Genomic DNA, 25,969 nt, shown 5'->3' on the forward strand with positions numbered 1-25,969 from the left:
AAAACAGAAAAAAAAAATCTATGCCTGTAGTCATGGTCCTTATTAAACGTGGTTTGTAATTACATACACTCTACACATGTTACTATGTATTATAAATAACATACATAAACTATTTTAGAGTATGTACTATTCTCTTATGTAAATGGTTGACACACTGCATTATTTAGAATAATTATAAGGATGATATCTGTTCAACTTCAATGAAGACACTATTATTAGTCTTGGAGTGTTTTCCAAATGTAGTTCAATAATGTTTAGATATAGCACTCAGAGATAAGGAAGAATGTCAACATCTTATCAGCTACTCTAGACTACTATTCTGATATAGTCAGGGTGGTGGGCATAGTGGTGAAGGTTCCTTAAGAGGATGGGGCCATAAGACACAGGGTGTGAGATCAGCTCGGGCCACACAGAAATAACCTACCCTAAAAAACTAAACAAAGACAAATGAAAATTACAAACTTTTGTTTTCAGGAGGCCATAAAATATATTTGGGATCTCTTTTGTCTAACAGATATTATTTATTTATCTTTCAAATATAAAGTTACCTTCATTTAATAATCTTTAATCTGAACTATAAGCAAATGGACCAAATAGTATATTTAAGGAAAAAGATGTAGCATTCAATCCTCAAAAAGATGGGTCAAGAGAACAGGCTGCTCTGGCTCTTGGGAAAGTCTGTGTCACGCACATGTGTGATTTCTGTCTTAGCATAGGTTTATAATTTAATAATTATTAGCTTTACATTGCTTATAACATTGTACTTGGTAATTTCTAAACAAAATACAGATGTATCAGAGCTGTATTATTTTGTAAGTTCTCATAAAATTTAAATTTGTATTATGGTCACTATGCATATGCAAATGATCAATGTATTGAAATGAAAAGTACATTTAATGCAACAGTATTTCCTGAAACAAATTACGTATCTTAATAGCAAAAAAAATTACATAAAATACTCTATACATGTAAAAGATTACCAATTCTGAAATCCAAAACCTAAAGTAGTGGTTTGGTAGTACTGCATACACATATTGCTTCTTTAGAATAATAACTTTTATTATCTTCCCTGGAATAATAAAAATATTTCCTTATTATTTGTTGATCAAAAATATTTTATTAGTCATAATTCTTACTAAAATAATTTTTAAAAAGAATTTTCTTTTCCTTTAGCCTCTAATTCTTCTCTTTGTAGTATATTAAACAAGTAAATACCATCAAACAGTTTACTCTAATAAAAACTAGACATAAACAGTGAAGAATCCTAAATTTTGAAAAGCTATATATTCTAGAACTGATGTCTTCCTTTTATGAATCAGTTATTCTCACAGAGTTCAGTAAGTGAGATCTGCTTATAATTACACCAGTGAACTTTGACATATTGACATACCTGGCCTTCACAGGGAAGTTCTGTGAAATGTCTTTCATCAACTTGATGGCATCATACACAGGAGTGGAAACTATTTGAGAGGCCGCTTGAAAACTAAGATCTGGAAGAAAAAAGACCACCAAGACATCTAGTATAATGTTGCAGTTTTACACACTGCCACTCAGTGCAACTATTCTACTCAATGGTCCTACACACACATACACACACACACACACACACACACACACACACACACACAGCCACTCAGCCCAACTATTCCACTCAGTGTTCCTCCCCCCACGGACATAGATGCTAACAAGTTTCCTCAGCCTACTCAATTATGTCTAGTCCCAACACTACAGTGAAACTGTGCTCACTAATATCTCCGTCCTGATGACGACACACAATGGGTCACTTTATAGGCCTCTCTCTGAGGAAGCTCCTTTTTTAGAATCAATACCAAAACAATAACAACAACAACAACAAAGTTCAGAAAGAAGAGCTTGTATCAGTTCAAAGATAATTTGTCAATGTGTGTGCATCTTAAGGATGTGTTTAGAACATGTAATAAAATAATGAGATCATGGATAATTGGCAGAACACTTCTTCGGCAGTCAGGTACACAAGTTACAGACCATTGTCTTGTGCATTTACTATAGTTTTAACTTATGAACTTCAAAAGCCTATTAAAGAGACTTGATTGTGTATGATGCACTGTAAGATTTGGGTGAATAAACATTATTCACTTGTTAATGAATGTATCAAACTGGTATTAATTTTTTCATGAGATGGAGAGAGTTTTGTCTTCAGAAGTTTAATAAAGTGAAATAGGACAGTTTATGTGAAAAGGCTCTGCCAAGAATCTCAGGTCAAATATAAAATAGTTTTGCATCACGTTATTTTGTCAAGAAAATTCTGAAGAACAGCCTTTTAATTGTGGAATGCAGAAACCCCTCAGGATAGCTGGGGGTTGGGGAAAGCAAGGGATCGGTTGCTAGTGCATGTGCACATGACTTTTGGAGTGGTGCAGCTACTCTTATGCTGCCCATGGTAACTGTTGCAGAACTCTCAACACCAAACATTACAGCTCAGAGGGGAAACTGTATCATGTGTGAATCATGTCTTAATAAGGCTGCTATGTTAAAAAGGGTGCATGAAAGACATGAGAAATTTGTGCATAAAAATACGTGCACATACCTACTAAGCCATTCAAACCACAGAGAAGGAAATTTATAAACTGAAAATAAGGAAAAGTTTGGTTCAATCTTGGTCACATAATCTTGAGTTTTGTTTGTTAGCACAGAAACTGCTAGGTTTATAGCTGCTTGCCCTTTCACTTGAAATTTTCCATTAAAAATCTGGCAAAGAAACAAACTGTCTGAAGCCAAATTTAGCAAAGAATCAGATAACTCGGTGAGGAAACCACCTGTTGCCCGACCTAACAACCTGAGTCCAGCACAGCTCTTGGGGCCTTTTTACTTTGTATCAAGCAGTGTCACTGTATTTTCAATTGGTAATTCTGTCCCAGAAGAGAGCTACTGCTACCCCATGGCAGGTCATGGGCACCATAGTTGGTTAAGTTACATGAGGCTGCTGGCCTAAGGCCTAAGCTCTAACTATTAGATGCCCTCCTGATCTACTTATGCTGCTGGTGGGTCTAAGAAATTACAGCTATGCTCACTCCCCAAAAGGAACATTTGGTTCTAAACTCTCCTAATTTAACAACATTTTTGAGAATTGTGGATTAATTTTTAAAAGTCAGTTCTTCCTGGAAGTTTCCTCCATGTGCCAGTGAACCGTGATTCCTTATTGTCTGTCACCCCACTCTGGACTCAATGCCTTCTCTTCCAGTCTCCCTGCTGCTTCCTGGTCTGCTGTGTGACTCCCTTCAGTCAGCGTGGCTGAAGGAGCGCAGCGGGAGGCTGGTCTTGGGAACACGGGCCACTCACTAGAGTGTTGCACTGGAGGGTGTCATCACCTTGAGCAGAGTCTCTGCTGGTCTACAACTCTGTGTAAAGCCTTTGACCTTAAACCCAGACAATCCTCTTGTCTCAGCGCCTCCATTGATAAAATTACAGGCACAAGCCATTACTCCAGTCTTTAAATCAATACCACAGACTCTGACGTGGGGAGTAGTAATTGAGAAAGTATCAAATGCCCATGTCTCATATAACACTAAAGTGTGGTGATGTTTTCATTAACAATGAACAGCATGTGCGCTTACACCCTCACACTCACGTCACACTCCGAGGTCTTTTCCTAAGTGTGCACCATACCTTGCAGCTCCCAGACCTTCAAAGGCGCCATTTCTTTGCTGCTCTCAATCAGGTACTTTTGGAATATTGTCAGATTATCTTTAAGATCTGAATATATTTCTCTGCATCAGAATATTAAGTAATGTTAATTTTCACCATTTACCATAAATTATGATGCAAACAGTATACTTTTGAAATGCTTCCTGTAATGAGAAAGAGGCTAATAATTCATAGTTAAGCTAATAAATTGTGATACAGCTGTAGTCATTGAATTTAATAAGGAAGACACATCACTGTATGTATATGTGTGTGTGTGTGTGTCTTTTAAAAAATATATAAAACAAAAAAATCTGGAGAGATTGATCCTTAATTATAATGTGACCTGTAAAAGATGCAGAAGAATTAATAATTTTTAAATTTTTAAAAAATTTCAAAGTCATTTTAAGTATGGCTTCTATATTTTAAAACAAAAACCATCTACAACCACAGACAATGCTTCTCATAGCACCCTTCACTGGGTCCTAGCAACCTCAGTTTGTTCGATTTCTTTATAGCTTCACTTCTGACTTACATAAAATGCTCAAATAAGGTAACTTTGTCCAGTGTTAAACATATAAAAGCATCTTTTAGGTCAAACAATGATGTAGTCAAAGGACATTTTACTATACACACCATCTTAACATTATCTTTCCTGTATTGCTCAAGTAATCAAGGCATTGTAGCCTTTCTTGTTTAAACCAATTTTATTTTATAGGTCAGTGCATACTAGTGAAACACCAAGAATCACTGAATATATACAAACTCAGAGAAAATGTAAGTTTTTTTCTGATAGTAGGAAAAACTTCTATTTCAAATATTTAAAAGAAGATAAAAACCAAACAATTATTCTATTTCAGATTCTAAAATCATGAATATGCAAAATGTACATCGCTGTTGAAGTCCTTGCCTTGTGAGTTCTGGGGAACCCTTTCCTCCATTTTTTTGTTTTGTTTTTGGGGTCTATTTTATTTTATTTTTTGTTTCTGTTTTATCTTGCTAGTTGATATTGTGTTTAGATATTAAATAGCCCAAAATTGAAACTTCTATGTCTAAGAAAAAGTTAAATGAAACGGAGAAAAGATTTATTTAAAATGCAGTGGTGGACCTCATCACACAGGCTGTCTGGGAGATTTCAGTGGGGATGCTCTAGTGGCGCCTCCCTGTACTAGTATTACAAGAGCACTCGGAGGTTGGGAGGGCAGCTCAGACATGCTCTATACAAAGAAGCTTAAAGTGTTTGCCTTCTGTTTATCTCATCTTTCATCCTTGCCCAAAAGAAAAGGGAAAGAAAGGATAAGGAAGGAAGGAAGGGAGGGAAGAAGGAAGGAAGGGAGGGAGGGAGGGAGGGAGGGAGGGAGGGAGGGAGGGAGGGAGGAAGGAAGGAAGGGAAAGAAAGAAAGGAAGGTTCACATGAGCCAGTCTAGGGGAAACAGGAATGGAGCCTACAAATAGTAAAGGGTAGTTGGTTAGTGCAATAAAGCAGCATCTGTCTCCCATGCCTTGAAACTCTCCAGTGTTTCTCCCACTGTCCTCCCTCCTGAGTCATGAGTGGTCAACCCCAAGGCTAAAGGATGGTGTGTGGGGATAGTAAGGACAGTGCTAAGGTCTAGCACGTCTCCTCCAGCATTCATGTCCATTGTAGTTGTACTGAGAGGTGTTATCAGGATGGTGCTCTTTGGGAAGTGATGAGGCAGAGGACCGCTCTCACAAGTGGATTAGCACCTTACACAGGGTCTGCAGCATGCACTGCCTAAGTGCCAATCTTTTATTCTTCCTTTCTTCTCTTTCATCGGAGGGGACAACGTTCTTCCCCTCTAAAAGGCATACGGGCACCACCACCACCGTAATCTTAGACTTTCTACCCCTAGGTTTCTGCTTTTTATAGTCTATCCATTCTCAGATATTCTACTAGTAGCACAAATGAACTAAGACAGCAGGGCCTCCAAACAAATCCATCACCATGTGACCCCTATGACTGTGGTTTCATTTCGTAAGAGCATGTTTGCAGATGTGATTGGCTGAAGAAGTCATATTGGTTGCAGAAAGTTCTAGACCAATAGTGGTAATCCTTCCTGAGGGAAATTTGAAATCAAAGACAGAGACACAGAAGCAAGAGAGCATGCAGACTTCTCTCTCCCAGAAGTAGAAGCAAGTCAATTCTCTTACTGTCAATTATCCAGTCTGTGAGCCCAGTAAGTGTCATACTAGTACAGACTGTATTGTATTCCGTCATAATAGCATTTTCTGTGTGTACACACATACGTGTGGGTGCTATGTACAGAGATGTGGTAGCTGTTTGTTTGCTTTGAGACAAAGTATATGACAGGTCTGGATGTCATCAAGTAGACTGGCTGGCCAGTGAGCTCAGGCCTTGTGTGGCAGCCTCTTCTGTGCCTGGCTCTCACGTGTATGGCGTCACACCAGGTGCTTGTACTTGGCTTCTGAAGATGGAGTTCGGGTCCACATGCTTGCTCAGCAAGCATTTTACAGACTGAACTTTCTTCCCAGCTCTTAGTTAGAACAATAATTTATACTGATTTTTTTCTTGTTTTTACCAATTCAAGCAACATATGTACTACATCATATAATACTCCAAGGCAAAAAACTTTGTTTTAAAAAGAGTAACTGAGTTGCTGTGGAGGAACTCTGCAAATACATCCCCTTTTATACAATAATTTAGAATTCCAAAACATATTTATTTGAAGACCTCCAACTTATTCCCACATAAAGTTATAAACAAAATTAGAGGAAGTATAGATTCCAACATATTACAACCCAGTGAGAGGTGGAATAAAACCATATTGTTATCAATTAAATATGCATTTTACTTATTTATTTGTAAGATGTATTAACTAGTACTTTGTGTGGCTAAACGTTAAAACTAGAATCCAGTTATCTCCCTAATGTAGCATCATCTGCAGAAACGTTACTCTTGCTCTCTCTCATTCTCTTAGTCACCAGCATCAGCAACTTCAGTGCCTTAAGTATACTTGCAATATTAAGAGCTAATGGTGTTAATAAAAACATTCTTTTAATCTAGCCTACTTATAGGACTCATAAAAATTTTCCTTCTTGTGTTAGAGTACACACAACACCACGGCTAGCCTTATGCATGATAATGCTGTGTGTTAGAGTACACACAACACCACGGCTAGCCTTATGCATGACAACACAGAGAGGGCTTTCTAGTCTATTCCTCATCTTCAAATAGAATGGGGAAAAAACAAAGAAGCCTATTTTAATTATCGAAAGGTTACTTAAGTGAATATATTAGTATATAAAATTAAGACTAGATGATAACAGTTTAACATGGTAATCTAGACAAGAGAATTTGGGTAAATATTCTTTTCTTATAGAACACAAATTTTAAGATTATTCATGATTTTTGTAAACCATTAAATCTGTATCAAGTACTATAATTTACTTTAAGTAACTGGCTCACATTGTTAATAGAACATTTATTTTAAAAGTCATCTTTTGCACATGTGTGGGGTAGAGCATACATGTGTGGTGTATGCATGCGGTAAACACACATGGAGAACAAGAAAACATAACATCTTCTGCTCTCTCAGTCAGCCTCATTCCTTGACAAGGTCTTTGTTTTAGGTTGGACCTAGGCTGACAGCCAGTTAGACCCAGTACTGCTTATAACCTGCCTCCAAAGCACTGAGGCCACAAAAGCCTGTGTGGTCATGCCTGGCTTTTTCCACAGGTAAAATGGGATGAAAATTCATGTCCTCATGCATTCCTTACCCACTGAGCCACTGGCCAAGCCTCTTTTGTCTTCATTTGTAACAAACATTTAAACAATGTTAACTATTACAAACTGCTGTAAAGATTTTATTATTACAATATAGCCTTCATGTTTCAAATCTTTGTAAGTGTGTATTCATACTAATAAGTGTATGTACATACATTTATTCAAGTATGTAAGAAAGGGACAGTAGCACAGGGTGCACATGAATAGAGGGCACAGTGGTATGAACAGGAATAGTCCCATAGGCTCATATGTTTGAAGGCTTAGTCACCAGGAGTGCTTGAGAAGCATTAGAAGGTGAGGTGAGGCCTTGCTTGGGTAGGTGTGGCCTCACTGGAGGAAGTGTGTTACTAGGCTGTGCTTTGAAGTTTTTAAAAGCTCAGAGCTCTCTGTCTGTCTGTGTCTGTGTCTGTTTCTCTCTCTCTCTCTCTCTCTCTCTCTCTCTCTCTCTCTCTCTCTCTCTCTCTCTCTGCCTATCGATCAGGATGAGCTCTCAGCTGCTTCACCTGCCTGATGCTGTGCTCCTGCCAGGATAATAATGGACTAAACCTCTGCAGTCACAGCAACTGAACAGTGTGGGACTGACTGAAAAGGTTTCATGCTTTTGATAACTGATCCGCTGGTTTATGATTTCATAGTTTACCTTAATAAGGCTTACCTAATTCTATGAAATTTGAGGCTTTGTTATAGAACTTTTTTTCCTGATTAAAAAAGGGAGAAATACACATTTAATTGTGATGTAAACATAAGTTTATGAAAACACAGGTGCATAATACAGTTCCACTGTGAAAAGCAAACTCTGCAAAGGCAGTCACTTTATCCCTAGAATATGTGCAGGAAGCTCGGAAACATACATGCCAAGGCATGCCAGCAAAGATAGTTATTTCCCAGTTGGATTCATAATTATTATAAAATTTTCTGGTTTTGGTGTTTGCTTTTTCTTCCTTTTTGACATTAAGTGTCTGTAATTTCTTTAATAAACACGATGGTGTGCATATAAAATCATGTGTCCTTGCTACTTTTATGTCAAGTTGACAAAAAGTAGAGTCATCTGAGAGAAGGGAGCCTCAATTAAGAAAATGACTCAATAAATTCCAGACATAAGGCATGTTTTAAAATCAATGATCAGGGGGAGAGGGCCCAGCCCATTGTGGGTGGAGCCATCCCTGGGGTAGTTAAAAAAGCAGGCTGAACAAGCCATGGGAGCAAGCCAGTCAGCAGCTCCATGGCCTCTGCATCAGCTCCTGCCTCCAGGACCTGCCCTGTTTAAGTTCTTGTCCTGCCTTCCGTCAATGATGCGCAGTGATGTGGAAGGAAAAGCCAAATAAACCCTTTCCTCCTTAACTTGCTTTTGACATGGTGTTTTATCCCAGTAATAGAAACTGAAAACTAAGACAGCATGTATATATAAAAAGAGCTTGTGCCAAGGATAGCATATCAAACGAACTACTTTCAGAGCAACAGTGCCAAATAAAAAACCAGTTTCATTTCTATTCAGACTCACTTCAGTTTCCCAAAAAGAAATCCTTGAACTTCATCTGCTTCTGCCTCATTTTCTATAGCAGTATCCGTCGTGGCTACATTAAAGGAAAAATAAATATTTGTAGGCTGGGAGAAGAACATGGAACTCTCAATACAATAAATTCTATTTATTTTATACTTCTTTCATGCACAGGTTAACATATCTGCATGTGTATATACATATTCCTATATAAATGTGCATTCTTTATAAAAATGGGCTTAGATCATTACCGTATAACCGCAATGAATATTATATAGATTACTTTATAGCAACTTTCCTTTTTATATGCCAAAATGGTAAGCAATAGGATCCACAGTAAATCATGATTTATGCTGTCAGGTCTTACGGGAGATCCTTGCCCTTACAAATCTGAGTTTTTGCACAATTGAAACAATCCTAAAGACAGTCAAAGAATCTTTAGAAAGATTCTCATGGCCTCATTATTATGCTCCACTCATTTCCTGTCTCCTACCGAGCAGTGCTGGAGTGGAATATGGGGCGGTGCGAGAGCTTGTCCTTCACCATGCATCACACACAGCTGTGCTCTCTCCCTCTGCTGGAGCTCTGGGTCCTGACTGTACGCAGAAATGCAGGATGCTCAGATTTAGTCATGTGCTAGCAACATATCTGCTGCATTCAATCACTAGATAAAATGTGTTATCTACCATGATTTCTGATGGGATGGATATCAGGAAAAAGACTCTAATAGAAATACCACACTCGATGGGAAATGAGAAAGAGATGGACAACTTTAATAAAGTAAGCAGACCATCTTGAAGCAAAGGAAATGTATGGGCTAGAAAGGGAAAAGCAGCTGAGGAGACACTGACATTAGCTGCTGGGAAGTGGGGTCTGCTCTCCTTTGGGTGTGCCACTGTAAGTGCATGGCTCTCCAGTAGAAGGCCGCACATTCAGAAGACTTAGGAGTACACACCGATGCTCATCTTTAGTTTTCTTTAAAGAGGATACAATTGGGTGCATAGAGGAGGTGTATGTCTCAGAAGAGCTGGGGAATGAGTTGAATATAATTAAAACATACTCCATGGAATTCTCAGAAAGGCCACCAAGTTTGATTTTTGGTGTTCTGCTTTTAAAAGAATGCCCCGAGTGCTCTGCCACAGATGGGATCTGTATGAAGTGCTGCCCCCCAAGGGGCAGTACAACTGCAGAGCCGGGAGGGAAGAGGAGGAAATGCTCAGCTCTGGGCAGGACATGGCTGCCACACACAGGAACTCACTGGAGCCTGCAGTCACCTGCACATATACAAGAAGTTACACAGAAGTTCCAGGGTGTCTCACACCTAGCTCACAACTATGGTGATGGACCACTTGCTGAGCGATGGTCACTTTTCTTTGAGGGGGAATGACCATTAGTAAGTTGCCTAGCTTACCCTCTCAGATGACACCACACTCATATGTGCAGGTATAATGTTTCTGTACACAGCAAAGTTTACTCTTGTGTTATTCAAATGCTGGTTTCTCTGCCCTCATATCTTGTTTCAATCTGGAAACAGCACTGAAATGCTTATATCAAGAATCTTCTGTCTCAAATTTGTGCAAACAGCTCTTACCATTTATTCTCTGTCTTGCCAATAAATGCTAATCACCCAATGGCTGGGCAGAATAGAAAATAGGGTGGGACCTCCACCACCAGGTGGAGGACAGGGAGAGAAGAGGGGAAGGAAGATGGGGGGGAGGGGTAGACAGAGGGGGGGGGGAAGAGGAGGGAAGGGAGGGACGGAGGGAGGAAGATTGATAGATTGATTGATTCAGATCTACCAGGAGGTTGGAGGAACTGAACCCATGAGAGTTCATGGAAACACATCTGAAGCCCAAAGAATCAGATTAATAATAATACGTAATTATCATGGGATGGGATGGGATGGGGTGGGAGGCATCCAGATCAGCATAGTAGGCTAACTACTCAGCTATTGAGGTATATCTTGAAATAAATCTTGGTTTCTCTGTATGGTTATTGGAACTAGCATAAGGTAAAGAAATACAGCCACTGAATTAATTCACTGCTTACATTTATTATTTTAAACAATTATTTATTTTTATGTATGTAAATACACTGTAGCTGTCTTCAGACATACCAGAAGAAGGCATCTGATCCCATTACATATGGTTGTTAGCCACCATGTGGTCACTGGGAGTTGAACTCGGGACCTCTGGAAGAGCAGCCAGTGCTCTTAACTGCTAAGCCATTTCTCCAGCCCCTCACTGCTTACATTTATATTAAAATAATGACTTTACACATGTGCTTGTAGGAAGCACTAATGGATGGACATGGTAGGTTATACACAAAAAGCAAAGGACGTCGAGTTTAGAGGAACATGTGCTGAGGAGAGGGGGAGTTGAGCACGAGCAAATACATTGGGTGTATTAATAAAAATGTCAAAGAACAGAAAAGAAAGAAGCCTTATTTAAACATTTAAAATCTTACTTTGAATTTGGATGTCATCCAATGCTTTGTATTCTGTGTCTTTAATTGCTAGTTCCACACCATAGCCTGATAAGTACATTTTCCTTGAGCTTGGTTTCTGTGCAAATACATTTATTTTAGAAAAAGAAGAAATATTTAGTTAAGCATCTTACTTTAAATTTATGTAACTGCACCATGCCATATTAGGCTACCATAGCAAATTAATAATACTGGAGGCACATACGTATGAATGTGTGTGTGTGCATTACTTGACGCAGAGTTCTAACCCAGTGCCTCGTACGTGCTAGGCAAGTACTCTAGCACAAAGCCACAGCCCCTGCCTGACACAAAAGGCTTCTAACCACCGTGAAATATTATTATTATCTGGGGGGGGGGAACACTTATATTTGTTACACAGTCTATGAAAGAACCAGAATTCTGTTGAGGACACCTTCTTAATAAAAATTTAGCTATGACTCTCTAGTCTCATTTGTTAAGTAGCTAGTTCCAGGACAACCAGTGAGTGAGCAAAAATAAACAATGAAATGTTGAGACTAGAGACAGACAGACAGACAATAAAGCACCCCGTGCTTAGTGCTTTGGAAACCCTGCTCAAATCTTTCTTCAGGTCTCTCAATGACTAAAGTATTCCAAATGTCACCAATTGATGACCTATCTGTAACATTTATATTATCAGAATTTTGGTAGCTAATTTTCTTTTAGGAAGAGACAAATATATAATCTATCTCTAGAGATTCCTCCAATAAGCAAGGAAGATCACGTTTCATTTTACTACAGAGGAAACACAGATGAATACAAATGATTTGAAGAAGTCTAAGTTTCCTTCGTCTCCAACTGACCCTCCTACTGGCTGTGTGGCAACCACCAACCTTTGGGCTTTATTCCAGGTAGGAAGCTAGTTTTAATGACTCTGTGTGCACTGTATTCTTAGAAGTAGCCCTGTGTCTTTGCTTAACACAAGTTTGCACAGCACAAGTTCGACATACCTACATACCTCTTTTGTCTTCCCCAACACTTTTCTTCGGCTTAAAATAACGTATATGGGCAGAGTGCCTGTCTCCTGGCCTGTTTCATTTCCAAATCAGAACACATATGAATAACTTTTGGATACATAGTACTTAAAACTGCTGCTCACACTAAAGTTCAACTCAGGAAGGCTGCACTGAAAGCATGGTGCAACTGAGTTACCCACAAACACACTGATGGAAAAGCTGCAGTGTGCTCGTTTCCGGTTTCACACAGCTACCCCAAGCCAACACTGTAATTGGAGGCTTGGGAAACTCAAGTCCTAAGGCTACCACACATCATAAAGAAAATGCAATTCCACACAACCAGTATCCATTATCAGTACTACAAAGTCATTGGATTCTGCATAGTAACAGAAACATGCTTGTTCAGTTTCTATGTACTTTCTTCTTTTGACAGGTATTAAAATCAACACGGAATTGTGGTTTAATGAGATTGGATCTGTAAAGTGAAGCACTTGCAGGCCAAAAGAGGTGAGGAAAATCTCTCTATCACATCTTCTCCCTCAAAATGGCATTTGGTCAAAAGGAAGCATAAGGAGTCTATTTTCATTAAAATCACATGTTGATTGATTTACATGACAGTGCTGTGAACGCAGACAATGTCATTCATTAAACTGGTTATTATTTCATGGTACAAAGCATCCTCATGGACAATATGATTCAGTAAAAGTTTGTTTTTGGTTATATTCTCCAAAGAGTACTTGAGACAAACCCTCAGCAGATAGGCATATTCTCTACGAGACATATTAGCATCACTTGGTGAATGTAAGTAAGATAAATATATACTTTCATCTCCTACATCCAGTTTGTTACTGGGTCTCTTATCTCTGACTGCTCCACCCAATAGAGACTTACGTGCATAATGCGCTGCTGCTGTTAGTAAATGTGAATCACTCTACTCCCATCATGCGATCCTCTCCCAACTTCCTGTTGCTGAAACACTTACATAATGTACTATAGGTTCTCCACTGCCTGCCACTAAATGTAGGTTTCTGAAAAGGGGACTGTTTCTTACTGCTTTGTAAATAATGCTTGGCCTAGAGGCATATCGAGTAATGACTTAAGTATGTTAATATTTATAAAACATATATACCTTCAGTGGACCTAGGCTTCTGCTATATATTTTAATCTTCATATAGACTATAGATATTTAAAATATGTATAAAAAGTTAAGATTATTTAACAATGCTTCCTCATTTCTAGTAAATAGCAGTGATTTCACTAAAATCATACAATAAAATCTGAAAACAGACTAGAGAGGAGACTGGAAAGACATTTGAGCATTAAATGCCTAACAGCATAGGCAAGTGTCCAGATGGCCTGTGAGCCATGGCTGTCACCCTGCGCCTATTTTAATTCTTAGAGAAACGGCAGCTTTCTCTCAGGACCTTGCACTCTGAGCACCCACTCATGCCTGAGCTGAAGTCAGACAGCTCCTGTGGATGTTGAACAGTGAGCGTTACAGCAGCAGCGAAGGGCAGTCCCAGACAGCAACTAGGAAAGGAGCAGCAGATATGGAAAAGAACACTGCTGAAACAGAAAGAGCACAGAAACCAAAGCAATCAAGAAATCAAAGTGGCTTCTATACGAAAGATGAATAAAACTGATAAACCCTGAGTCTGGGTCAGACAGGAAAAGGACAAATTACTAATATTGGTAAAACACAAAACAGTGCAGATATGTACCTTGACATAGTGGCGGAGAACATACAGGATTTTACCATTGTTTGATTTCTTAGACAACACTCTGTGAAATTCAGCAAATGCTCTTGTACCAATTTCTGCATAGAGAATAATCACTGGTAAGTTCTCACTGCTTGTGGGAAACTTATGATCTCTTTCAAACAGGTAAGGCCTGGGCCTAAAATAAAGACAAAATACAGACTTTCAAAGGAAGTGAGAGTCAACAAGTGTATAAGGTATACACCACGAAACTTTATATTTTCTGCCACCAAAGAATTAATAATGTCAGTAACTGTAGAAATTGGAAAGGAAAAATAAAAAAGAAGGAATTTGCTTTATCCAAAACTGACTATTAAAATGCATTCAGTATGGTGCATTGTCAATAAAATAATATTTTAATAATACAACTTTAATCAATTAAATTTATATTTAATTAGAATAACTTTCACTACAGTTCATATTCCCTGAAAATAGTTTCCAAATACTTAAAAGGCCATACAAAAGCACCTTCACCAAAAATGAGTGTTTAATGCTAAGCACTGTGATTGAGCTTCCTATGGACATGTGGACAGGCGGACAGGCGGACAGGTGGACAGGTTCAAGAGGCCTGGGTGCTGTCGGCTCGCACGGCCATTCCAACAGTTCTGACAACGTCTCTCCTAGGCACATGCTGGATTCTTTACACCGTCTAGTAAATTCTACCTTTCCTCGTAAAGCTGGCTGCCATCACTTACGTACCCTTTTCAATTTCTGAGGCACAAATAGGATGAGAGCAGGAGAAAGAGGTGTTCAGATTCCAGAGAAAGTAATTGCTACTGTAAGCCACTATGTTTGGAAAGTTTTCCTTACACAGAAATGTAGACATTTACACAGTGTCTCATACATAAGGAAGTGCGGGATGGCAGACTCCTCCTCACACAGGGATAATTGAAAACATTCCTACTGTCCTCAAAATTACTTGCAACAGTTTTCTTATCTTTAAAATGGACTAAAAGACATAAAAAGCATCACACAAACACCGATACAGACAGGATCGGATATCTTTGTCCTAAGTCTTAGAATATTACAAATTGATTCCAACTCTTCCCCACAAAGCAGTGCTCTGGTTTCTCCCCACAGTACTTTACCTTGAAACAGCCTTACTCAGCAGCTTTTTAATCTCACTGGTTTTACAGGTGCACTTCGTGTGTATAACCACAAACGCAGCGCATCCGTCTGGTGGTGGCTCCGTAGCAGCAACCTACAAGCCCAGAGACACGGTTATAGTAGCTCATCACAGGAATATAACCCTAAAACTTTGGTTAAAACAACTGATCCTCGACTGACTATGAAGTTATTGTTCTAATTAAGGTACACTATCTTCTGAGTAGAAGTTAAGCAATGTGTAATAGAATAAACCTTATCTTAGGAGAATCATGCATCCAAGATTTTTTTAATTCTATAAAATTTTTATTATAAGTAGTTTCACTGGCAATGTGTTCTCACACTTTCCTAACTCCAAGTAGACTATATTTCTTTTTTTCAGCCATAATCAATGACAGAAATGGTAATAAAATAATGGACAGGTTATGGAATAAAATGTACATCTGTAGAACGCTTTCAATCAATGCTGTTCACTTTAAATAGCTTACTACATTACAATATGCATCTTCACTGGGTATTTTTACCTGTTGAAACATCTGAATAGTTGGAGAGTATGCCCTTATGGAGAAAGCAAACTTTAGGAGATTGATGTGTATATTGTCTAAAAACTGTCCAGCTTTCTTCAGGATTAGGTTGTAGTAAGAATAATCCGATTCTATAGAAAAGAAAAAGATGTTAGCATTTCACATTCAGTTTCCTCGAACATCCCCCCAGAGAACTAACTGAATCACTGTCAAATCATCACATTTTAAGTTTGGATAAGTAGCTAAAGAAAACATTATTTTATCTATTTCAGTGGTTTCTGAGCAATCAACAAGATAAGATGAAAACCATCTTGCATTAGTCTACTGGGAGCACAGATGAGTTAGAGATCCACTCTGCAGTTGGAAGGGACCGAGGGCAGCAAAGTGAGCAGAGACAAGAGACAAAGTCAGTTTGTTCAGGGAGCCAAGAGTAATTAGCATGTCAACAATATTCCAAGAAACACACCTCAAACGTGACTTTCATCATGATCCATGATCCCATGTAGAGCTGGGCACACTGAGATACTGCTCACCGTTCTCTGAGCTGATCTCTGGATACCAGAGAGAAGCCTGGCTCTCTGGATTCAGTTTAAAACTGATACTCTTGAGAGCGAGACCACTAAATTTTGGAGTAGTGTAATGGTAGTGTAAATTTTGGGGTAGAGAATAGTAGTGTAAAGCTGAAGACAGCCTAGGTATGCTAATAAAGGAATAATAAAGAGATAAAAGAATTTTATATGTGTGCCTTTTCGTCTACATTCATGTCGTAGGAAACAACCTCCCACTCAGGGTCACCGGAGCAACACAATTAGAGCTCAGTGGGTCACACACAGAAAAAGTTATATGCAAGCAGGAGGGGCTTTTAGGGGAGAAGGTTTCAGAGGGAGAAGAGGGGTGATAGTGAGTCAGAGTGGAGGGAGTGAGAATAACCAAAGTTCATCGCACACATGCGTGAAGTCACCAGCAAATAAAATTTATCACACACATGCATGAAGTTACCAGTGAATGAATAAAATTCATCACATGCATGTGTGAAGTCACCAGGGAATAAAATTCATCACACGCATGTGTTTAGTCACCAGCGGATAAAACAGTTAAAAATAGAATGGAGATGTCTATGCTTTATAACTATCAAAGTCATCTCTCCTAAATCTGTGACAACATTGCAAATATTCTTCTTTGTTGAAACCAAGTTGTTTTCTAGTGATCTCTTCACAAATCAAGATTCAAAAGGCTTTAAACATGTCCCATAAGAAAGAAAATTTACTATTGTGTTTATTAAAATCAAAAGGCTTTGAGGATAAACTGTTGAATATTTTAATTAAGAGTTTATATGAATAACCACATATTATGTAAGCCCATATGTATCTACAAAGAAACAGTCACTCAGTGAAAACAAATCACCTCTACCATGAAACAGAGGGCTGAGGCTATTCTATGCTATTAAACAATCATTGTTTTGCCCCTCCACTATTCTTGACTCATCCTGTTTTTAGAATCTAAGAGACCATGCATTTATGCCAACAGTCAGCCATAGCTTCATTCTCTTCCATCCTTATTGTCTTCAGAGAGCTAACCCTTGCCTCAATACTTACACTTTCCCTGTGTGGGCCACACCTTGCTGAGCACTGCCCTCCTTACCCAGGCAATGGCAGTGAACACTTCCTGAAACCATCAGCTTAGATTCCAGGCTACGGAGTGCTACGAACTGAAGTGATTTTAGCATACATTTCATGCACTTACAGAAATGTAATGGCTTAGTTGTAGAATATAATGTTTGTATGTCCATGTGCATGCGTGCAAACATGCGGCAGCCAGAGAACAGCCTCCAGCATTATTCCTCAGTTACCATACCTTCGTTTGTTGAAGCAAGGTCTCCCAGTGCCCTTGACCTCACTGAGTAGGCCAGGCTGGCCAGCCAGCAAGCACAGGGATCCTCCGTCCTTGAGATTGCAGCCCGACACCAGGCTTCTTTTTCACAGGGATTTTGGGATCAAACCTGGGTTCATGCTTCAGCAGAAAGGTGCTTTTCTGTCTGAACTATCCCCCAGTTCTACAATTAATGTTTTTTCACTGTCATCCTTAGGCACATAAATAACAAATTAAATATCTTTGGACTGTACAGTAGACAATTAACAACCATTTCACTAGTGAAACTCAATTGTAAATTACCTTTCATCTTTAATAAATGGTAAATTTATTTGTATGCCTAATTTCTTTTAAAAATCAATTTTCTTATGACTTATTAATTGGTTAAACATTTGGCTCTTTGGTTCTATACCTATTTTGCATACCCACATGTTTGTTGTCATGTAAAACTTCCTGGATAAAATGGAGTCACAACTAGAAAATGTTTAAGTGGCTCTGCTCCAAGTGTTGCCTAGGCCTTCTGTGTATGCTCACATCTGCAAAGCCACCTACCCTCACCTGCCCTAGTGTGCACAGCAAAGCCACCTGACCTCACCTGCCCTAGTGTGCACAGCAAAGCCACCTGACCTCACCTGCCCTAGTGTGCACAGCAAAGCCACCTGACCTCACCTGCCCTAGTGTGCACAGCAAAGCCACCTGATGCTCACCTGCCCTAGTGTGCACAGCAAAGCCACCTGACCTCACCTGCCCTAGTGTGCACAGCAAAGCTGCCTGACCTCACCTGCCCTAGTGTGCAGAGCTGGCTTGCTGCCTCCACCACATTATGACATATCGAGTGTGTCTGCCATGTTTATTCATCCTTATGGTGTGGTCGTTTAAGCAGTGCCTGGCATTTCTTAATACAAAGATAATGGTTATTAAATAATGTTTTTAGGAAAGCTAACCCTGAGGGATCCAAAGAGGACACAATTCCACAGGAAGACCAACAGACTCAACTAACCTGGATCCTTGGGACTCCTAGAGACTGAATCACTAACCAAAGAGTGAGCTCAGGCTTGACCTAGGCCCCCTGCACATATGTAGCAGATGAGCAACTTGTATGTGTTACAAATATTTTACCTAAAATACCATCAAAGGTTTATCTGCTCTCTTTACTTTTAGGATCTAAGTCAACGATTGCTAAGTTTCAAAGTCGCTTAAGCCAAACAGACTAAAACAAAGGAATACTTAAAACTAATTATCTTCCAATTACATTTGGGTAAAAATAAGTCTAATGATCTAGAGTAAAATGTCTTCTGTGTCTATATGGTTAAAGATTCAAGTTTTATGGGACTCTACATTCAAATCATCTATTTTATTTCAAAATAAAAAAAATAATCTTTCCTTTAGAATAATTAGCCCTATAGTTTCTGTTACTATAGCTTAGCTTTAATGGCCTCAATATTTTGATATTCTCTAAAATGTATTAATGCACATGTTAATAGATATGTACATTTTTGGCACATATAAAAGTAGGAATTATATTTTATAAATAATGATATGAAAACATTACGTGACTTTTTAAGGGTAATTATTGAAAAATATCATGAAGAGCTTAAAAGCAAAATATACAGACAATAAAAACACAGCAAGCCCAGTAAACATTTGTCCAAACTCACAGAATGTGCACTAAAAAGTCTAAACAACAGATTTAAATAATACTAATGAGTCATTACAGGCATGGAGTCGAGCGAAGAGCTGAGAAAGGTGGCTCTTTGTGAATGAGTAGAGAAGGGAGGAGAACTCTGTACCTTTCTCACTTCTGCTGAATTCTTAGTTCTTTCCAAGTCTATTAAAACAAGGAAAACAATCCCAGTGCAAAATTAATCATATAATCGATGAAATTAAGGTAAGTAACTCAAGAAATTTGATTTTTTTCGTTATTATGCAGCAATTACTAATTGAGTTTTCCTACGGGTTTTATATCTTAGAAACAAATGCTTACAACAGTTGCCTGTCATTTCTGTTGCTGTGATAAAACAGAGGCCAAAAGCACCTCATGTAGGAAACCACTTATTTCAGTTCATATGTCCTGGTTACAGTCCTTCATGAAGGAAGTCAGGGCAAAAATGTGGGCAGGAATCTGGAGGCAGGAACTGGAGCAGAGACCATCGAACAGAGACCATGGCTTATAGGCTTGTTCCTAAGTCTTTCCTGTTCACCCCCTCTTCTTCTTCTTTTTCTCTGTTATACAGCTTAGTCTGGCCTGAGTGTACTATGTCAACCAGACCTGTCTCAACCACCATGCCCAACCCCAGCTGCTTTCATAGGAACACTGACCAAGGCTGGTGTAACCCAGAATGTTACTATCACACATTAGGAGAATGTACCACAGGCTTGCCCACAGACATATCTGAGTTGGGGTATTTTCTCAACTAAGGTTCCCTCTGTACAAATGATGTTAGCGTGTGGCGAGCTGACATAAAAACAGATGGTGCAGTTTCCCCCAGAACATGTTGTCAAGTTTAGAGATGGTTTTTCTTTCCTTGTTTTGAGACAAGGTCTCATGAGGCCCAGGGTGACATTTGATTCAGTATAGAGCCAAGGATGACCGTGACCTTGTCATCCCTTTGCATCACAACTGATGAGACAACTGACAAGAGCGACATCGTGCCTGTTTCTTTGGTAATGCTGGTGGTCCAAACCTGGGCTTCTCACATCCTAAGCGAGAGCTCTACCAACAGAACCACATGCCCAACCTTCCGATTAATGTTCAGATTGACAAACCAATTAGTGTTCATGTTTAATTATCACATGATGCATGTACATAAGTATAAATTTTATATGCTAAAATGTGCATCACTTACCTGTCTGCTTATAAATTGCTAATTCTCTTACTGTTTCCACAAACTGCCAAAACTTTTCATTACTTTCTTCTGCCATAAATTCACTGTTTAAAAAAAATCCATAAATAGATGAAAACAAAAAATAAGTTAGATACTGTAAACTATACTATAGAACAATATTTTGTGACAAAACTTGCAAAATTAATATTAAATTACTGATATCCATTTACTGTAACACAATATGAAAAAAAATTGAAATTCTCACTTGAAGTAATTATATATATAATTATTCCAAAAAGATTACACTATGTATTACTTTTGGCTTTTTCTTATCATTATCAATTAAAAATGTATAATTTGTTTTTCTTTCAACATGAAATATCATTAAGGTAGGAAAAATGAGAACATTAATGGTAAATGGTAAATATACAAAAATGGTTCTATAAATGCTATATAAAAGTCATATGTAGTAGCCCTTGCTAAAGATACCAAAGAGACACGAAGAGATCAAACTGCAGACTGTTTGAGGAGAAAACTCATCCAGTCTTAATCGTCTGTGTTCTCTGCACACTACACTAATGACTAGCCTGGAAAAGGATGCTCGTTATTTCGAGAGTGGTCTGAATGTTATGGGAATAGTTAACTATTTTATGATGGGATCTAAGGCCTACTAGAGAGGAAGAAACTCGTGTCTGGTACTATAAACCTTGCAAAGCACATCTGAGAGGGGTGTTATAGGCCCAGGGGGGAACCCATCATTGTTTTGCCAAATAGACGTAGTATCAAGCTGCCTTCTAAAAACTTATTTTTACACCCGCAGGTTAACATAGCTCTCAGATGCTCATCAGAAAAGCTTTGCGCCATGGAGGGAAGTTAGTACAACGACTTAATGCAGGCCAAAGTTTAAGGAAGACATGTCTGTGAGTGTTCATCCTCACGAGACTGTACCATACCACTTCTCTGAAAGCTCAAGGAACACGCAAAGCAGAGGTTGGGAGGACCAGAAGAGCCAGAGGCAGAGGAGCTCTGTTGTGAGACTGTCTTCTGGACATAAGGGCACTGAACTCATACACTCATAGTAGCTGTGGCTGTCTGCATAAAATCTACATAAGATCAAGCTGGCCTAACATGCAACAAGGATAGGATTTGGACTCATAAGACCCCAACCCATGCAGAGAAGCTGTTTGCAGTTAACTGATGACTTCTAGAGGAAGGAGAATCAGCTTTATTTGGAGGTATGGGTCCTGGATGGTTGTTCAAGCTCAGGCAATGGCAGGACACTCATGTAAATATATTAGTTGCCCTAATTCTACTCAGTGGGTTAGGAAGTGGAAATTCCTGGTTTTGCTGGAGACTCATCTGTGTCATGTGATGTTTCTCTGGAAACGGTCTTATGAGAGGATGCTTCAGTGAGAACAGATTCAGTGCTTTCCTGGAACTTGTCTGGTAAAAGGGCATGTGCTCTTTTTCTGGAGCAGATGCTTGAGAGGCGTGTGAATAGACAGTGGGTGATGGTCTTCCTTGGACTTTGCTGACGCTGGTGTTTGCTGATGATGCTATTGCATTGGTTCGCGCTGCTTTCTGCCCTGATTATAACTTGTGACTTCACAGAGTGAAACGCACCAACAAACTTCTGCTGGTATTCTGACTACTGTATTCTGGTATACAGATCTACTGAGCCTCCAGGTTTCTTCTGGATCGAGCCTCTGCTATTGATTCATGTCTGCTGTTTGCCGAGAGGACTGGCATGCCACTGCTGATTCATGTCTGCTGTTTGCTAGTAGACTAGACTGCTGACAACAAAGATTGGAATCGCCCCAAAGAACTATTTCTAAACAGGTCCACAAACCCCACTTCCTATTAACCTTTCTTTCTCCCCACCTCTGGTGGCTGGTGGACAAAAACTGAGGAGGGAGAAGCATTAAAGAATCATATTTAAAGTAGGTTTTGAAGAAAAAAAATCTAAGCCTACAAGTTTACTTTTTTTTTTTTTTTAATGAGAGGACATAGTGGTGGGGTGGGGCATGAGGGTTTGGGGAAACAGTGGGTAGATATGGACAAAATTCATTGGGTGGATATATGAAGTTATCCAAGAATAAAAATATTATTATATAAAAAATAAAAATCAAGTAGTTTTGAGGCAAAAATAGTAAATGTATTTACTGCTTATTCACATAGACAATATTACTTAAAACAAAACCCTATATAAAAATAAATGGGAAATTGTTACATTATACAAAGGCTTCCTGCTTAAATCCCAAATAATCTTCCACATTTCAAGAATTTCTTGGAGAAAAAAAAGTCAAAGCCAATCAAGGCCATATAACACAATGAAGTGTTATTTAGTCCTGTGCAGAACAGAGTGAAAACATCTTTAAAATGTCCATCTTAATAATAACTCAAAAAGTAACAGATTTAAATGTAGAGACAATGCTAAGTAGGATATAACAAAAAGTTGGGGATGGAACAGAACTTTAAATAAGGAGAACATTTGATATTCAGTTGGGCAAAAGCAACACACAGCTTGAATACCCTGGGACATAAGCAGTTCACGCTTTTCTAGGTTTGAGAATCTCTGTGTAGGCAGAATGCTTATTTTGGAGAAGAAGCCAAACCCTAAATACACAATTCATTTGTCTCACATACACATAACTTGTATATAACTTTATACAATATTTTTAGTACACTTCTGTTTTGCTTCTGTCCCATGAGATCAGGTATAGAATTTTCCACTTTGGAGTCATGTTCAGACTAACAATTTTTGGTCCTGAACTATTTAGGATTCAGATGTGGGACACCCAACCTGCACTGTGTAGCTCTAGGTAAAGGTATGGAAGGTCCATTATTAAGACAGTATTAGACTATGCTCATTTCTCTCAATACAACCCTGCTCTATACAGTTTTCTAAGTATTCTGGAGTTGCCATTTTACCAGTTGCAACTGAAGTAGCTTAAATGGACCCAGGAGTCACCCCCCCCCCCTTTATTGAGCAAATAAACTTTCCCGTTGATCTGACCTTGGCCATCTCTCCAGATCACATTCATAAATAGTTTTCTAATTTTCACATCCTTTCTAATATAAACAGTCTGAGAAAATTTCCAAATAGTAAAGTATAGCCTCATCTTCCCATAGCTGATCTCTCTCTCCTGCAACAAAGAGCTACAGGGTGGCATCTTGGACAATTTTTGAAAATCTCCTCAGGTAACTGTGACAACTGTCCAAGTTTGTTGCTTCCAAGTTGGTGTTTATAAGTGGCTAAACCCAAGTTAGCCAGTATATACAGTTGGTATATAACAAGACTCACCTTTTCTCTTGCTTCCAATAATACATCCCTTTGAACCCTTCACATAACTATTCCCAATACCCATTTACCAATATCTAGTTCAATACCATCCATTCATTTTCCAAAAATAATAGCTAGTTCCATCAGATTCAACATTGTTTTGGAAGCCTCCTCAAGGTTGTATAGACCTTTTCTCTATCTTTAAAATTCTTCGAGCCCCAAATCACAGCTACTTCTCACAGTTTTAGGTTATTGTTGCACTGAGATCCTATTTCTGGTACCAAAATCTACAGTAATTTCCCAGGGCTGTTATAACACATTGCCAAAACCATGGTGGCTTCAAAAATAAAGACTTATTCTCTTATAACTCTAGATGCCACACATCCGATAAATGCAATATAACACAGTGCTCAGTTTTTCCTTTAAAAAAAAAAAAAACCATATGTTCTTTTGTAAATACATTAAAAAGTTACAAAACTGCTTATGCTCAATATTAAAGAACTAAAATTAAGACAAAGTCTCTCTTTTGTGACTTCAGACTAGCCACACACTTCTGTAAATCTCAGGGATTAGAAAGGTGTGCCACCAGGAGAAGCAGAATTCCTGTTTCTGTTTGCCGAATTACGAAAGAGCAAAATCCGGTACCTACGTCTGCTCTCTACAAGGTAACTGCACAGAATGGATAACAAATCCCGTTGGGTGAGTTATTTGGGGAGGAGGGTGTAACTGAGAAGCTGCTTTTCCCACTGTCAATTGTGCTCCAAATCGCTGTCAGCTGACCAGAACTTTGCAGGAGCGCTCAGCACTAAATGCCTCACTCAGCCTCCGGTGTCAACATGACGCGCAGAAACAGGGATGAACTTGGGACACAGAAGTTTTTAAACTCGTAGGCACGTGGGGAAGATGGGGCGAGCGAGTGACAGAGTTGCGCAGTGACCATCGGGAGCAGTGATGCTCTCTGATTCGCCAGGTTTGAGGGAATGGAGTGTGCGGTTCTGGTTGCTGAGGCGGCAGAGGGCTCACCCCAGAGGACCGCAGATCGTAGGGGATGTTGGGGTTGGGCGGGAGGGCGTCTCCGAGTGGCGTCCAGACAGGGAGGACGCGGGATCTGAAGGGACCCTGGGATGCCAGGAGGGACTGTCTTGGGGATGTGGGGGTCCCTCCGCCCGCCGCCACTCCCCGGCCGCTGCGCTCGCCGGGCCTGGGCACCCACCTAGCCTCCAGCAGCAGCGGGGTCTCGGGCCACTTCGCAGCCAAGTGTGCGGTCACCGCCTTGGACGCAGTCGCCGTGCTGCCGCCAAGCAAGGCGAGCCACAGCGCGACAGAGCGCAGGAGCAGCCACAGCCACTTCGCGGCTCCGGCCCGCGCCATGGCGCGCTGAGGGAAGCGCGAGACGCCACGCCACGCTCTGGGCCTCCCGGCGCTCCGCCGCCCACTTCCGGCGCGTGTAGGGGGAGCCGCAGTCCGTTACTCGGCTGGTCTTGGGTGTGCGCATGCGTGACCTGGCGAGGTCCAGGAGCTCAGGGGGCGAGTACCCGGGTGGACTCTGACTCCCTTGACGTCGCAGGGCCTCCCCGAGGATGCTCGGAGGGTCCGCCGCGGGGTCTCAGGGAGCCTGGCCTTCGATACTAATCTATTGCTGGCTGGAGCTGCCCCAGCTGAGCTGGTCAGGGACCCCTGGGTGAGGGCCAGCTTTCCCGTTAGAATCACCTGGGACATGAAGCAAGAGGGAGACTAGGCTAAAGAAATGACATTAAAAAGCCGCCTGCGACTCCTGTGTGCAATGCTGGGAGAGCTGTGATTTATCAGTGGGCTTTCCTGGCTCTCTGGCTGGTTCTGAGGGCCGGCCCTCGCCCCACCCTTGGGATTCAATGGTCCCCTGTGTCTATCCAAAGTGGCATCTCAGTCCTGCCACACTTGCATTTGGAGTTGGATGCAGAAGTGTGACCCTTGCTCTCAGCCCTTTGGAAGGCCAAGGTGATTCCTGTGCACTGACTGACAAGACTGGGAGGTGCTGCTTCAAAAGATTACAGCTGAAGAGGGGGAAAACGTCAGTAGGAGTGAAATGTAAGAGAAAAGTGGGGAGAAATAGCTCAGGAGGAACACAGAGCCATTGCTTCCCATTCGTGTACCCTCTGTTCTCTCTCCCTCCCTCTCCCTCCCTCTCTGTCTCTTTCTGTCTTCTCTCTCTCTCTCTCTCTCTCTCTCTCTCTCTCTCTCTCTCTCTC

At 40.0% G+C, this 25,969-nt stretch overlaps 1 protein-coding gene across 3 annotated transcripts in view; it reads right to left on the reverse strand.

Moving 5' to 3' along the window:
* The window catches only part of UGGT2 (UDP-glucose glycoprotein glucosyltransferase 2), a 117,638-nt gene extending 92,497 nt beyond the window's left edge, over positions 1 to 25,141 (reverse strand). Inside the window, exons 1-9 of one of the 3 annotated variants that reach the window (XM_080916903.1) lie at positions 24,955 to 25,141; positions 20,480 to 20,562; positions 15,765 to 15,895; positions 15,225 to 15,337; positions 14,101 to 14,275; positions 11,388 to 11,484; positions 8,925 to 8,997; positions 3,646 to 3,746; positions 1,391 to 1,490 (exon numbers count right to left, since the gene is read on the reverse strand). In XM_080916903.1, coding sequence (XP_080773029.1) covers positions 1,391 to 1,490; positions 3,646 to 3,746; positions 8,925 to 8,997; positions 11,388 to 11,484; positions 14,101 to 14,275; positions 15,225 to 15,337; positions 15,765 to 15,895; positions 20,480 to 20,562; positions 24,955 to 25,112 — 1,031 coding nt within the window. In that variant the 5' untranslated portion in view covers positions 25,113 to 25,141. Of the gene's footprint in view, positions 1 to 1,390; positions 1,491 to 3,645; positions 3,747 to 8,924; positions 8,998 to 11,387; positions 11,485 to 14,100; positions 14,276 to 15,224; positions 15,338 to 15,764; positions 16,037 to 20,479; positions 20,563 to 24,954 lie in introns of those variants that run through there. The other 2 variants (XR_013975036.1, XM_080916902.1) reach the window with 2 other exon arrangements.
* Positions 25,142 to 25,969: the final 828 nt, after the last annotated feature.

Source organism: Micromys minutus, assembly GCF_963924665.1.
Source record: "Micromys minutus genome assembly, chromosome: 5".
Classification (NCBI taxonomy): domain Eukaryota; kingdom Metazoa; phylum Chordata; class Mammalia; order Rodentia; family Muridae; genus Micromys; species Micromys minutus.